The following is a 14,385-nucleotide window of genomic DNA, read 5'->3' as shown; positions in this document are numbered from 1 at the left end:
GAACCCCACACAATAATAGTGGGATACCTCACCACCCCACACTCATTAATGAACAGATCATGGAAACAGAAACTGTACAAGGACACAGTGAAACTAGCAGAAGTTATGAACGAATTGGAATCAGTAGATATCTACTGAACATATCATCCTAAAACAAAAGAATACACCATCTTCTCAGTACATCACCTCACCTTCTCCAAAACTGACCACATAAGCAGTCACAAAACAAGCCTCTGTTGGCTGAGTAGTATTCCATTGTGTAAATGTACCACAATTTTTGTATCCATTCATCTTCTGAAACAATGTCCAAATTCTTAAGAAAATGGCTGCATCTAGAGAATATCATTCTGAGTGAGATAACCCAGTCACAAAAGAACAGACATAATATGCAGTCACTAATAATGGGATGCTAACCCCAGAGGCTCACACTGCCCCAGAAACAACTCACAGACTGCATGAAGTCCAAGAAATAAAGAAAACAAAACAAAACAAAACAAAATAATCTCTATACAACAAGAAAACTTTGACTATTTTCATGTTACATTTTGTTTTACATGTACTTTATGCTCATTGTAACTATTAAGTTTTCAATGCATATTATCAAACCTTTAAAAAAATCAAGTACTGACTAAAAATATATTTATACAGTTTTATGTAAAAATTATTTTAAAATTTGGAAAAAAAGTACTGACAAAAATGTATTGTATAATATTATGCAAAAAAATGCTTAAAATCTGTACATTTATCTGTGTTTTGTAAAATAAAGGTGTTAAAAAAAACAAGCCTCAATATATATAAGAAGATTGAAATACTCCTATGTATTCTATCAGATCACCATGGTGTTAGGCTGGTCTTTAATAACAACAAAGACAACAAAAAGCCCATATACACACGGAAACTAAACAATACTCTATTAAAAGAAAGTACAGTCAAAGAAGAAGTAAAAATTTAACGATTTTCTAGATTTTAATGAAAATGAAAACACAGCATAGTCAAACCAAAGGGATGCAATGAAAGTAGTACTGACAGGAAAACTCATAGCTCTGAGTGCTTCCAAAAAGAAACTGATAAGAGCTTACACTCACAACTTGACAGCAGAGTTGAAAGCTCCAGATAAAAAGGAGTCAGATACACCCAAGAGGAGTAGATGACAGGAAATAATCAAACTAAGAGCAGAAATTGACCAAATATAAACAAAAATAACCATTGAAAGAATCAACAAAACCAAGAGGTGTTTCTTTGAGAAAATTAACAATGTTGATAAACCCTTAGCCAGACTAACTAAAGTACAAAGGAGAGTATCCAGATTAACAAAATCAGAAATGAAAGTGGAGATATAACAACTGAAAGTAAGGAAATTCAAAAATCAGATTCTACTGCAAAAGATTATACTCAACAAAGCTGGAAAATCTGGAGGAAATGGATGAATTCCTAGACAGATACCAGATACTAAAGTTAAACCAGGACCAGGTAAACCATCTAAATAATCCCATAGCACCTAAAGAAATAGAAGAAGTCATCTAAAGCTTCCCAACCAAAAATGTCTAGGCCAAGATGGACTCAGTGCAGAATTTTATCAGACAATTATTGACAACCTAATGCCAATACTCTCCAAACTATTCCACATAATAGAATCAGATGGAACAATACCTAACTTATTTTTCCAGGCCACAATAACCCTCATTCCTAAACCAAACAAAGACCCTACAAGGAAAGAGAATTATAGACCAATCTCACTTATGAACATTGAAGCACAAATCCTTAACAAAATCCTTGTGAACCAAATACAAAAACACATCAAAACGAACATTCACCATGATCAAGTGGGCTTCATCCCTGGGATGCAGGGATGGTTTAATATACAGGAATCCATCAAGATAATCCACCATATAAACAACCTCAAAGAAAAAAAACTACATGGTCATCTCACTAGATGCTTATAAAGCATTTGACAAAATTCAACACCCCTTCATGTTAAAAGTCTTGGAAAAAACAGGAATCAAAGGTCCATACCTAAACATAATAAAAAACAATATACAGAAAACCAACAGCCAACCTAAAACTTGAAGGTAGGAAACTTGAATATATTCCACTAAAATCAGGGTCTCAACAAGGCTGCCTACTCACCCCTTACCTATTCATCATAGTAATGAATGTCCTGGCCAGAACAATTAGATAGCAAAAGGAAATCAAAGGGATACAAATTGGCAAGGAAAAAATTAAAACACCACTGTTTGCAGATGGCATGATAGTGTACTTAGTTGACCCCAAAAATTACACCATGAACTTCTCCAGCTCACAAACAAGTTCAGAAAGTGGCTGGATATAAAATTAACTCAAACAAATCACTAGCCTTTCTTTACTCAAAGGACAAACATGCAGATAATGAAATTAGGGAAAAGATACCCTTTACAATAGTCACAAACAATATGAAATACAATGGTGTGACTCTAACTAAGCAAGTGGAGGACCTGTATGACAAGAACTTCAAAACATTAAAGAAAAAAATCGAGGAAAATATCAGAAAATGGAAAGATCCCCCATGCTCATGGATTGGAAGGATCTACAGTGTAAAAATGACCATCTAACCAAAGGCAATCTCAAGATTCAGTGTAATCCCCATCAAAATTTCAACCCAATTCTTCATAGAGTTGGAAAGACATATGGGCAATTTCATCTGAAATAACAAAGACCTAGAATAGCGAAATCCATCCTCAACAACAAGAAAACATCTGTGGGAATCACTACCCCTGACCTGAAGCTATATTACAAGGCAATTGTGCTAAAAATTGTATGGTACTTGTACAGAGATAGGCACGTGGATCAATGTAATAGAATAGAAGATCCAGAAATGAGCCCTTACATTTATGGTCACTTGATTTTTAACAAAAGAGCTGTTAGCATTCAATAGAAAAAGGACAGCCTCTTTAACAATTGATGTTGGTCCAACTGGCACTCAGCATGCAGAATTATGAATATAGAGCCTTTTTTATTTCCTTGTACAAACCTCAAGTGGAAGTGGATAACAGATCTCCACATTAAGCCAGGTACACTGAAATTATTTGAAGAGAAAGTAGGGAAAACCTTAGAACTCATTGGCACAGGAGAAAATTTCCTGAACAGAGCACCAATGGCTCAAGCTCTAAGGTCAAATATTTACAAATGGGACTTAATGAGAATGCAAAGTTTCTGTAAGGCTAATGACTCTGTCAAGTAACAAAATGGCAGCCAATAGATTGGAAAATATCTTTACCAACCCCACATCAGATAGAGGCCTAACATCCAAGGTATACAATGAACTCAAGAAGTTAGACACCAGAGAATCAAACAACCCTATTAAAAATGGGGTACAGAGCTAAACAAAAAGTTCTCAATTGAGGAATATCAAATGGCTGAGAAGAATCTAAAAAAGTGCTCGACATCTTTAGCCATCAATGGAAATGCAAATCAAAACAACCCTGAGATTCCACCTCACACCAGTAATATTTGCCAAGATCGCAAATTCAGATTACAGCAGATGCTGGTGAGGATGTGGAGAAAAATGAACACTTCTCCACTGTTGGTGGGGTTGTAAATTGGTACAACCACTCTGGAAATCAGTCTCTGATTCCTCAGAAAATGGGACATAGTACTACCTGAAGATCCAGTTATTCCACTTCTGGACATATACCCCAGAGACATGCCAATATACAGCAAAGACACATGCATCACCATGTTCATAGCAACTCTATTTATAATAGCCAGAAGCTGGAAAGAATCCATTATAGTTTTCAGTAGATGAATGGATACATAAATTGTGGTATATTTACACAATGGAGTACTACTCAGCTATCAGAAACTGACTTTATAAAATTCCTAAGAAATGGATGCATCTAGAGAATATCATCCTGAATTTGGTAACCCATTCACAGAAGCACAGACATAATATGCAGTCACTGATAATTGGATACTAACCCTAGAAAGCTCTGAACACCCCAGAAACACCTCACAGACTATATGATGTTCAAGAAAAATAATAGAAAATAAAAGACCATTATGCTCAATCTTTACACACCAAGACAACTTTGCCTATTCCCAGGTTACATCTTGTTTTACATGTAGTTTATGCTCATTGTAGCCAATAAGATTTTAATGCATACTATCAAACATTTAAAAAAATCAAGTACTGACAAAAATGTTTTCACATACTTTTATGCATAAATGCTTAAAATCTGTACATTTATCTTTATTTTTTAAAATAAAATTGTAAAAAAAAAAAACTGAAAGAAAAATTTGCATGTGTGTCCTTGTTGGAGTAGGGATGGCCTTGTTGTAGTAGGTGGGCCACTCTTGGCTATGGCTTTAAAATCCTCATCCTATCTTCTTGGAAGTCAGTCTTCTCCTAGCAGCCTTTACATGAAGATGTAGAAATCTTAGCTCTGTCTACACAATGCCTGCTTTCACCTTAAATATAAAGGACTGAACCAAAGCCAGCTCTAATTAAATGTTTAAGAGTTTCTTTGGTCATAGTGTCTTTTCAAAATAGCAAAACCCTAACTAAGACCATGAGTTAATGTTAGCAGGAAACATCTTTGAAATTATTGTTTAGCTGTCCATAAAATGGGTCAGTGAATAAAGATATAGAGGAATTTCAATCCAACCACATGACTACCCTGGCAAGACATCACATTCAAAGACATAGGACTGTGTGACCCTGCCGGTGATATAAAGACATGCCCTTAATATATATTTTTAATCCTTCTGGTTGTAATATAGATTTGTCTTTATTATATACTCGTTTATTTATTTATTTATTTATTTATTTATTTATTTATTTATTTATATACTGAAGAACTTATTTTCCTACCAGTCCACCGTCTTGCTGCTCCATATCCTATATCTCCTCCCTGCTCCCCTGTCTCCATAAGGGTGTCCCCACCCCACCCACCTCACCCAACCTTTAAACTCCTTGGGGCCTCCAGTCTTTTAGGGGTTAGGTGCATCTTCCTGTCTGAACCTAAACCTGGCAGTACTCTGCTTTAAATGTGTTGGGGCCTCATATCCATTAATGTATGCTGCCTGATTGGTGATCTAGTGTCTGAGAGATAAGGAGTCCAGGTTAATTTAGACTGCTGGTCCTCCTACAGGGTTTCCCTCCTTTTTGGCTTCCTCTATCTTTTTCCTAATTCATCTGCAGTGTTCACCAGCTTCTATCCATTGACTGGGAGTAAATATCTACATCTGACTCTTTCAGCTGCTTGTTGAACATTTGGACTGTAGTCATGTTAGGTCCCTTTTTGTGAGTACTCCATAGCCTCAGTAATGGTGTCAGGCCTTGAAGCATCCCCTTGTGCTGGATTCCAATTTAGGCTAGTCACTTGACTATCTTTTCTTCAGTCTCTTCTCCATTTCTATCCCTGCAGTTCCTTCAGACAAGTACAATTATGGGTCAGAGATTTGACTGTGGGATAGCAACTCCATTTCTCACTGATGCTCTGTCTTTCTGCTGAAGGTAGGCTCTACAAGTTCCTTCTCTCCATTGTATGACATTTTATATTTTGACCTCCATTGAGTCCTGAGGGTCTCTTATTTGTTCAGGTCTCTTGTACATTATGGAGGGTCCTTGCAACCTCCTACCTCCTGGGGTCACATGTTTCAATTTCTTCTGCTGGCCCTCAGGTCTTCAGTTCTTTCTTCCACCCAGTAACAGATCATGTTTTTCTCTCGCACCTTAGCCTGCTCTTTTTTCCTTCCTAGGTGCCTCCCTTCCTCTTCCCTTTGTGGTTTTGATCTCAGTCCCAAGTGGGAGTGAAGAATTCTCACTTGGGCCCTCAGCTTGCTGACATTTTTGAGTTCTATGAACTGTATCTTTTTTTCCTTTCTTTCTTTCTTTCTTTCTTTCTTTCTTTCTTTCTTCCTTCCTTCCTTCCTTCCTTCCTTTCTTTTCTTCTTCTTCTTCTTCTTCTTCTTCTTCTTCTTCTTCTTCTTCTTCTTCTTCTTCTTCTTCTTCTTCTTCTTCTGCTTCTTCTTCTTCTTCTTCTTCTTCTTCTTCTTCTTCTTCTTCTTCTTCTTCTTCTTCTTCTTCTTCTTCTTTTTGCTAATATCCACTTATTAATGAGTACATACCATGCATGTCTTTTGGGGTCTGAGTTACCTCACTCATGATGATTGATATTTTCTAGTTTTATCCATTTACCTGCAAAACTCAAGACATCCTCATTCTAAACAGCTAAGTAGCATTCTATTGTGTAAATGAACTATATTTTCTGTACCCATTCTTCTGTCCTGAAACATCTAGGTTGCTTCCAGCTTCTGGCTATCACAAAAAGGTCACTAAGAAAATCGAGGAACACCTGCCTCTGTGGCATGGTGGGGCATCTTTTGGGTATACTTCCAAGAATGGTATTTCTGGGTCATCAGGTAGAACTATATCCAATTTTCTGAGAAACCCCAAAATTGATTTCCTGTGTGGTTGTACCAGTTTACAATGGAGGAGAGTTATCTCAAACAATTAAGTCTAATTGAGTGGCAGACAAAGTGAAAGATCAGAGAAAAAAATTGACATAATAAATTAGAAATAATGCAGGCCCAACTCTCATGAGAAGCAACAGGATAGAAATATTATTTAAGAACACATACAGGGAGAAGAGAGTTTAGTTCAGTTTGCTTAGTTTGGTTCCAGCAGTTTAGGGAAAGTTTGTTCAAAAAACTGCAAGTTTCTGCCAATCTTCAGGAGTCCTTTGGAGTGGCAAGAAACCAACAAAATGTCATAAAAATTTCTTTGGTGCTTTTCTCATTAAAAATTTACAATAAGGTATGATCAGTGAAGAAGACAAAGTGAGGCCAGTAAATTCCATTGCATTGTCTGCTGTGCTGGGTTAGCTTAAATGTCTTCTTAAGTGTCTATTCTAGAAAAACACCACATACCTGATTTAGGCAGCTTCTTGAAAAACAATACTTGTCAATTTTCTTCCAATTTATTCTCCTACATGTCTGCTTCAGCTAAATATCCTCTCATAAAACAGTCTCCAGAAAAATATCACATGACACAGCTGAGTCTCCAAAGAAATGAGAAATTTTCATTTCATATACACACAGACACATAGATACTGAACAGCACAAAAATGTGATAAGATATTTAATATATTGCAGAACCATTATGTATGATATACTAAAATACTGAGACTACATTCTTATTGGGATTTCTAAAAATAAAAGATTTTTGCTGAGAGGATGTGAGAACCCCCAACCCATATATAGAAGAGAACTGCTGGGTCTGGACTCAATCAGAGAAGTTGCTCCTAACCATCAAGAGGCTGGAGGTGCCAAAGAAGATCTGGTGGGGGTGAAAGGGGATATCCTCATAAAGACGGGGGGAGGAGGTATGGTATGCAGAACAGTCAGAGGGTGGACCCATGGGAATAACATCTGGACTGTAAAAAGAGATTAAATAAATAACTACTTTTTAAAAGGACAAAATGGAAAAAGAAGAATCATATTACTTTTTAATCATAAAAATGAAAATTGTATTTTATTAACAGAGAGGAACTTCCTATGTAACCCAGGCTCACCTCTGACTTCTGATTAGCATATATAAAAGTTCATGACTCTTATTCCGAGAATCAGTTAGCAACATCAGGCCAGACAGCAGCTCCTATCAATGCCTGGACATTTCTTGACACCCAAGTCACCATCATTGTGTAACAGAAGGGGCTTTGCAGAAAACTCATGTAGACTCTTTTTTGATGGCATGGGATGAACATATCAGCACCTTAAAGAATATTTTAGTACCAGGAACTAAGTCCCAAACTGTCTGGGCCATATATATATATATATATATATATATATATATATATATATATATATATATATATATAAAATCAGTTGCAGGAGTGACAGGATACCAATCTGCCAGGGACCCAGGCATTTGCTTAGTTGGTAGAAGCTTAACATCTATGTATATTCTAGTAAAGCTCACCTGTGTTTTCCTTTTCTCTCTGCTGTCATTCAAACAGCTGAATCTAGTGTTTGCTCTCTCTATCTCTTTGAGCAGCACCACTGCTTGCATACTTATCTATTAGTATCAACCAAAAAAAAAAAAAAAAAAAAAGATTGGATTTTGAAATCTTTAAGAGAATGCTCTTTTGTTGTTATAATATAATTAAATCATCTTTCCTTCCCCTTTCTCCATGAAAACTCTCACATATACTCATCCTTGCCTTTTTAAAATCATGGCCTCTTTTATCATTAGTTTGCTGTTATCTATAATCTTATCCATCAAGTTCATGTGCTGTACATATTATGTGGAAAAATGAACTGCTAAAGGTAAATAGCCAGTAGATTTGAAATTAAAATTAGAACAGTTAGTAACATGATATAAAACATACTGAGGAATCCAAGATAACAGTAAAGTGGAATCTTCATGCTGTTTATCTAAATACTAATCTTAGATCTCTGCTTTTTTTATAGAGTTAGGAGTGCATTAAAAGGTCCCAGCTATCAAATGACAAATCAATTTCACATTTTCTAAAATTAAATGTATTTTACAGCACAGAAAGATCTACAGATTTTAAAAAGTTGGTTCAAAATACAATCTTGAGAAGTAAAATGTATTTATTAAAAACATAATAAATAAAATATCTGTGAAAATACTTTTAATTGTCCTAAATATTTAAAGATTCTTAATAAGATACAGAAATCTAAATGTGAGACTGCAATAGATTTGACCTAAAACAAAAAAATCTTGTAAAAATATTTAATTCTTGAGAGACCTTGGTTTCATTGATGGGATGTAAGTCAACAAACAGGGATGTTGATATATGTGCAATTCTGTTAATGTACATTAGAGACAGGTCTGTTATATAGAATTGATAAGCAATAAGGGTACTAGTTAAGTATTTTTGCTCATATATACCTATGTAACAATAATAATACAAAATAAAAAGAGGTCATAAAATGGGAGTGAGAAAAAAATGAGAGGATTTAGAAGAGAAAGGGTGTTACAATTCTGTTTTGATTGAAATGGATAAAACCAATGAATACATTGAGTTATCATTCTTATTTTATATTTAAAATTTCTTGGAAACTATAATATAATCACATCAATTGTGCCTTTCCTTTCTCCTCCCATACAATTCCAAATACTTCCCTTACACGATAAATGTTATAGTTTCTATTTCTTTGTGTATACATTATATATGTATATATACATCATTAACATGTACATATAAAAATAAATAATATACTTATATACACAAAATACATATATTCCTAAAGGCATATAATATATAATTACATTTTTCAGTGTTAATCATTAGGAATTGGCTAACCAATTGCTGTGTTTTAATCATGGATGATTGTTTATCCACATCTGAACATTCCTTAATTCCTGTAGTTTTTTGTTTAGTGGTGAGGCAATATGAACTTTCCCACCTCAGTGTCAGCATATATATTGGTGTTTTAATTATTCAGGTCATGTTTATGTAGTCATTATCATCAATTTTCTAAATATTTGCCTTTGTACTCACAGATCATTTTACTTGATCCTTTATTAATACATCTTCAAAATGCAGAAATATTTACAAAAAAGTATAGTGGATCAAAATCCAGAATTAGTACCCAGTCCTAGTAGATATATATAGAGAAGAACTTTACCTAGGCTCAAGGTTTCATTCAGAAGAGAGTAATATTTGTAAGAATCAGAAGAAAGGACTGTTGGCTCTAGGATTGTGCCTCCCAGAAATGAAAATAGCTATATTCATGAATTCTCATCAACTAGGTTGCCTAAACGTTGATTATATTAGTATTTTGATTGCTATTGAACAATCAAAAATATTTTGCAGCTAACTTTAAGTATATCTCATATCAAACAAAGAGAATTTGGTAATGTTCAGAATATAAAATGCATATAGTTAGATATGTAGATAGATAGATACATATATACATACATACATAAATGTAGGTATTGATAAATATAGATATGGATGATATAGATATAGATATATCATTGCTGTTACAAGACACACAAGTATTATTATCATATTTCTTCTTAAAATAAAAATTGAACTTAATTCATAAGGAAAATGAGTGATGGACCATGGTAGAGAAATACTGAGGGGTGCCCACTCTCTCAGAGAAGAGGAAGAGGGATGTTTGAGGAATTGTCAGAAGTGTTGATCTGAAGAGAGTGGTGAGCATGTTGTAAAGTTAATTAGTAAAATATTATAAAATAAAAAAAATAATAATTTAACAACTAAAACGTGACTGATAATTCCCATGGAATGGTCAACAATTTCTAAGACATTTTGTCTTTATATGTGCATCAAAAATGATAGACAACAACCAGTATAATATTCTGTTAATTTACATAAAATATACATAACCATAGTGAAAAGTTAATATTATTTTACCTTGTTTGTTCTTTCCCACACATATATAATAATACCATATCTTTTACATTATATGTTGCATCAAATATAATTTGAATTGAAACCATATTTAATTTTACCTGGAACTTAAAACTAAAATTTGATTCTTTTTGTTGTTGTTGGTGGTGGTAGTGTTATGGAATCAAACTCAGGCTTTCTGCATGGTGTTAAAGCATTTGAGAATTTTCTCATGCTGCAAGTGACAAGCTAAATTATAAAACAATAAAGAGACTTTGAAAATATATATTTAAGTTCTATAAAATTAAGAGCATAGGTAATTTAAATATCTCTTGGATATAGAAATATTCTTGCTAACATCAAAGATTTTCACTAAAGTAGTAGCATAAAATGATATATGATGAAAAGAAAAATAAAAGTCAAATGGAAAAATCCTTTTCAAAATTCTGCTAATATGATATGAGTCTCCTTTTTTCATTTCCTTCACATACTTACATAGTATAGTCATGTCTTTGAGAAAGATGTGATTCTGTGTATTGTAGTAATGAATGCCTTTTTCACTTGCTGATTCCTCAAGGTGTAGATAAAAGGATTCAGAAGTGGAGCCACTGAGGTATTGAGAACAGAAATTCCTTTGGAAATTGATACTCTTTGCTTGATTGATGGTTTTAAATACATGAAGATGCAGCTTCCATATGAGAGGGATATCACAATCATGTGAGAAGAGCATGTAGAGAAAGCCTTCTTCCTTTGTTCAGTTGAAGGAATCTTAAAAATTGTCATAGCAATGTATGTGTAGGATATGATCACCATTACCAATGTGAGTAATAATGTCACCAAAGCTGAGACAAATCCCAGTGTCTCCAGGAGGTGTGTGTCTGTGCAGGAAATCTGCATAAGTGGAGTTGTGTCACAGTAAAAATGATCAACAATGTTGGAAGCACAGAAGTCAATATTCAGGCCTATCAGAAGTGGAGGAAAGATGACAAAAAAGCCAGCAAGCCAACAACTGAGGACCAGTTGCACACACACTTTAGTGTTCATGATGGTCATATAGTGCAGGGGCTTGCAGATGGCTACATACCTGTCATAGGACATGGCTGCCAGCAAATAAAATTCTGATGCTCCAAATAGGAAAGCAAAAAACACTTGAGTCAAACAATTAGCATAAGAAATGGTTTTGTCCCCTGTCGCCATAGTAACAAGCAATTTGGGGATGCATGTAGTAGTGTAGGAAAACTCTAAGAAGGAAAAATTTCGAAGGAAAAAATACATGGGTGTCTTCAGGTGAGTGTCCACCATGGTGAGTGTGATGATGGTCAGATTTCCAGTGATGCTGAGCAGATAGGTAAGAAGCAGGAAGATGAATAACACAACTTTCCACTGTGGGTCATCAGTCAAACCTGCTAGGATGAAAAATGTCACTGTTGTGTGGTTCTTCATTGTGATCCTCTGACTGTTAGCAGGTCTAAATAAAATGTGGGGAACGATGTGGGCAAAGATGTTATGACTAGAGAACTACAATTATACATAATGCTGAAGTACCATCAACCTTTAAAAAGAAGTTTTTAGACAGAGTAAGATCTTTAAGAGGGCTATACTAGAAAAATATTTGTTTATAGCTTCATGATATCTGGGTAAAAATAGAATGTATTAATTAAAATCCTAATTATAAATAACTTATATAATATTGTTTGTCTATCTCATATGAATTCACATGGACAAGGTTAACAAACTGAATTACTTTTTATCTTCCTTGATAAACCTTAAAATCAAGCTAATATGTTCCTTAATTCTGATTGAATAAAAATAGAGTTTACATACAAATCTAAAGTCACTTGAAGTACTTGTGTTTTTTTCTCCTCCTTTTTTCCTTCCTGATACCTTACACAGAAGCACTAAAAGGTGTAAATATATACACACACAAACACACACACATACACACATGCACATACCATATTCAGATATTAATATAAAATGCTTTCATCAATTGCTATAGCAAATTTTGTTGTTTGATGTTCTATCAAAATATTAATGACTGTTGTATTATATAAGACATTTAAATGAAGCCTAGGAAATAATCTGGTAAAACCACCGTTAATAATAAATTATTGTGACTGTCTACTGAGGTGGCACTATTGAGATCGCAACAAGTATTTTAAATTAATATTGATGTTAGAAAACATCCAAAAATGCAAACATGGATATATGACATTTTATGTATTTTTAGAGGCAAAGTATATCAAGAAATTCTTTGAGGTAAAGATTTTAGAGATAAACCATGATCTAGGGAGGAAATGTAAGTAAATATCTACTATTAAGCAAGAGAAACAATTCCTTTTCTTGGCCATTTATTAGTTCTGATACATTTATCATTATGACTAAATATTAAAACATCAATGACTTTCATACCTGTGTAGTCCAAAAGGCAGGAGCTCAGTTTCAATAGTTCAATATATCACTGTGTTGCATAACATAAGTTTTAAGAAACACCTCATATCTCTGGATACCATTCAGGTAGAAGGATGTTTAGGAGCTGAGGGAACAGGTCAGTATTGCAGTCCTTCTGTAGCCTGTATAAAGTTCACCTTTGATGCTTCTCATGGATAGAGTGTGAACATAAATCCAGAGTGTTATAAACAAGTAGGTAACTATGTAGTATATCTTAACAGTGGTAATAAGAAATGAAATTGTGACTCATGCTAGGGAAAAAGATATGTGCCTTTCTCAGCCATCACCAGAAAAGCTTCCTCCTGTAGCAGATGGGAATAAACACAGAAACTCAGAGCTGGATATTACAAACAGAGTGAGAGACCTTGGAACACTCACCCCTAAATAAGATGTTTAGATAAGAGTGTTCCTGGCAGAGCTCAGGGAACCTCAAGGAAGTGATGATAAAAAGAGTGTAAATAAAAGAGGACATAGAGAAAACAAGGTGAAAAAGGTTTTATAAATCAATGAGTATAGTTGCTTGCAGAGACTAAAGTAACAAGCATGAGATCTGCATGGGTATGTACAAATCATCTTCATATATATATATATATATATATATATATATATATATATATATATATATATATATATATGTGTGTGTGTGTGTGTGTGTGTGTGTGTGTGTGTGTGTGTGTTTTCAGCAGAAGAATTTTTATAGATTCCTGAGTGTAGAACAACAAAGTTTCTGTTTCTTGTACTTTCTCTTGGTCTTGTTTCTAACTATTTTTTTTGTTAAATCCTAATATTAATATTTGCTACATCTTTTACTATACTGTTTTGTTATATAAAGTAAAAGTTACTCCTTTCATGATAAAGCATAATTGCTTGATTTATTCACGGGAGCATACTGAAGGTGAGAAATAAAAGTAATGATACTTCTACAGAAAATTATGCCTGGGAAAATCTTCATTATAAAACATAACCAAGTTAATATTTTCTGATTGTCATGATATTTTCTGAAAATATTTTTTAAAAAACTATTAAGATGATCACTTACTAAAATATGCATTAATAATAAGAAATAGAGTATTTAATACTAATAGAAATAATAAAATAAATATTCAATGACAAACTAAACTACTTTTTAGTAATATCAAGAGATGTTCAAGAAAAACAAATTAGATATACTCATAGGTGTAAAATTAAGAAAGGATACTCCAAGAAGAGGAAGTAGCCTGAACAGAAGATATGTGAAAGACTGAAACATGTCCTTTGAAACAAGGAGCAGAATCATGCATCCACAATAATGAAGGAAATGAAATGTTATTTCTGTAGGACATTTCTTTCACATTCAGATGATCATGAGGATGTATCTGACAGAGTTCCCAGGTTTACACAATTAGCCTAATGACACCAATGACAGCTAAAACCCAAATATTAAGAATAAAACATGTAAGAACATACTTTAATTGCACTTCAACAGTTACATTCATAAAATATTCCTGTAAATACTATGTTAATATAAAGTTTATACTAGAAGTTGAATCTAAGAATGAAAGGAATCTAATTATATTAGCAATTGTATAAA

The 14,385-nt window shown here is 33.8% G+C and overlaps 1 protein-coding gene across 1 annotated transcript; it reads right to left on the bottom strand.

Annotated features, from left to right (window-relative positions):
- Window positions 1-10,868: 10,868 nt before the first annotated feature.
- LOC308435281 (olfactory receptor 6C74-like) lies at window positions 10,869-11,807 on the bottom strand (the record flags this gene model as incomplete). Its single annotated transcript, XM_080935953.1, has 1 exon — window positions 10,869-11,807. The coding sequence occupies one exon, from the start codon at window positions 11,805-11,807 to the stop codon at window positions 10,869-10,871; it is 939 nt and encodes a 312-aa protein (XP_080792079.1).
- Between the last annotated feature and the right edge of the window lie 2,578 nt (window positions 11,808-14,385).

The sequence above is a fragment of the Micromys minutus genome (assembly GCF_963924665.1).
Source record: "Micromys minutus genome assembly, chromosome: 22".
Taxonomy (NCBI): Eukaryota; Metazoa; Chordata; class Mammalia; order Rodentia; family Muridae; genus Micromys; species Micromys minutus.
The sequence above is the reverse complement of the archived record's forward strand: the minus strand, read 5'-3'. Positions and strand labels throughout refer to the sequence as shown.